Source organism: Triticum dicoccoides, unplaced genomic scaffold (genome assembly GCF_002162155.2).
Source record: "Triticum dicoccoides isolate Atlit2015 ecotype Zavitan unplaced genomic scaffold, WEW_v2.0 scaffold67657, whole genome shotgun sequence".
Lineage (NCBI taxonomy): Eukaryota > Viridiplantae > Streptophyta > Magnoliopsida > Poales > Poaceae > Triticum > Triticum dicoccoides.
In genome coordinates, this window is record NW_021291152.1 from 1 (window position 1) to 1,366 (window position 1,366).

At 55.8% G+C, this 1,366-nt stretch overlaps 1 protein-coding gene across 1 annotated transcript; it reads left to right on the plus strand.

Annotated features, from left to right (window-relative positions):
- The first annotated feature begins 93 nt into the window (after positions 1-93).
- LOC119347435 (cell division cycle protein 48 homolog) lies at positions 94-1,164 on the plus strand. Its single transcript, XM_037616179.1, has one exon. It carries the CDS (start codon positions 94-96, stop codon positions 1,162-1,164), a length of 1,071 nt encoding a protein of 356 aa, XP_037472076.1.
- The last annotated feature ends 202 nt before the right edge of the window (positions 1,165-1,366 follow it).

Here is a 1,366-nt window from a genome sequence, read left to right on the forward strand (position 1 = left end):
CTCTGCACCGAGGCGGCGTTGCAGTGCATCAGGGAGAAGATGGACGTGATCGACTTAGAGGACGACACCATTGATGCCGAGATCTTGAACTCCATGGCCGTCACCAATGACCACCTTAAGACGGCTCTCATCGGCACCAACCCGTCCGCGCTTCGTGAGACCGTCGTCGAGGTGCCCAACGTCAACTGGAACGATATCGGCGGCCTCGACGGCGTCAAGAGGGAGCTGCAAGAGACCGTACAGTACCCGGTCGAGCACCCAGAGAAATTTGAGAAGTTCGGCATGTCGCCGTCCAAGGGCGTCCTCTTCTACGGGCCACCGGGATGTGGCAAGACCTTGCTGGCGAAGGCGATCGCCAACGAGTGTCAGGCCAACTTCATCAGCATCAAGGGGCCAGAGCTGCTCACCATGTGGTTCGGTGAAAGTGAGGCCAACGTGCGTGAAATCTTTGACAAGGCGCGCCAGTCTGCGCCGTGCGTCTTGTTCTTCGACGAGCTTGACTCCATCGCAACCCAGAGGGGAGGCAGGGTGGGGGATGCCGGCGGTGCGGCGGACAGGGTCTTGAACCAGCTGCTCACCGAGATGGACGGCATGAACGCCAAGAAGACGGTCTTCATCATCGGCGCCACCAATAGACCGGACATCATTGACTCGGCGTTGCTCCGTCCCGGCCGCCTGGACCAGCTCATCTACATCCCCTTGCCGGACGAGGCCTCGCGACACCAGATCTTCAAGGCCTGCCTCAGGAAGTCTCCTGTGGCCAAGGACGCCGACCTCGGTGCGCTGGCAAGGTTCACCGCCGGCTTTAGCGGTGCCGACATCACGGAGATCTGCCAAAGGGCGTGCAAGTACGCCATCAGGGAGGACATTGAAAAGGACATGGAGAGGCAGAGGATGGAAAAAGACACCATGGAGATGGACGGCAGGCAGGAAGAGGAGGAGGTAGCAGAGATTAAGGCGGCTCACTTCGAGGAATCGATGAAGTACGCGAGGCGGAGCGTGAGCGACGCCGCCATCAGGAAGTACCAGGCATTCGCGCAGACGCTGCAGCAGTCTAGGGGGTTCGGCACCGAGTTTCGCTTCCCGGCGCAGCCACAGGCGGCGGAAGCTGCTGTCCACACCTCCACGGCAGCTGATGAGGATGAAGACGATCTGTACAAGTAATCCAATAATCATTGTTAGAACATGAAGTAGGAGTACCAGAATATTATAGACTATGTTTTTGTTCTGTTTTCTCTCATCGGTCATGTATATTATTGATTCTTTCCTGTATATAATTCTCGTCTTTAAGAATTTTACATACATCATAGAAATACAGTTGATGAAATAATAAGCTCCTTGTTGTGCTTACCTAGACTCTGAAAAC

Coding starts and splice junctions, on each gene's coding strand:
- LOC119347435 (XM_037616179.1), top strand. CDS start 94: ATGGCCGTCACCAATGACCACCTTAAGACGGCTCTCATCGGCACCAAC.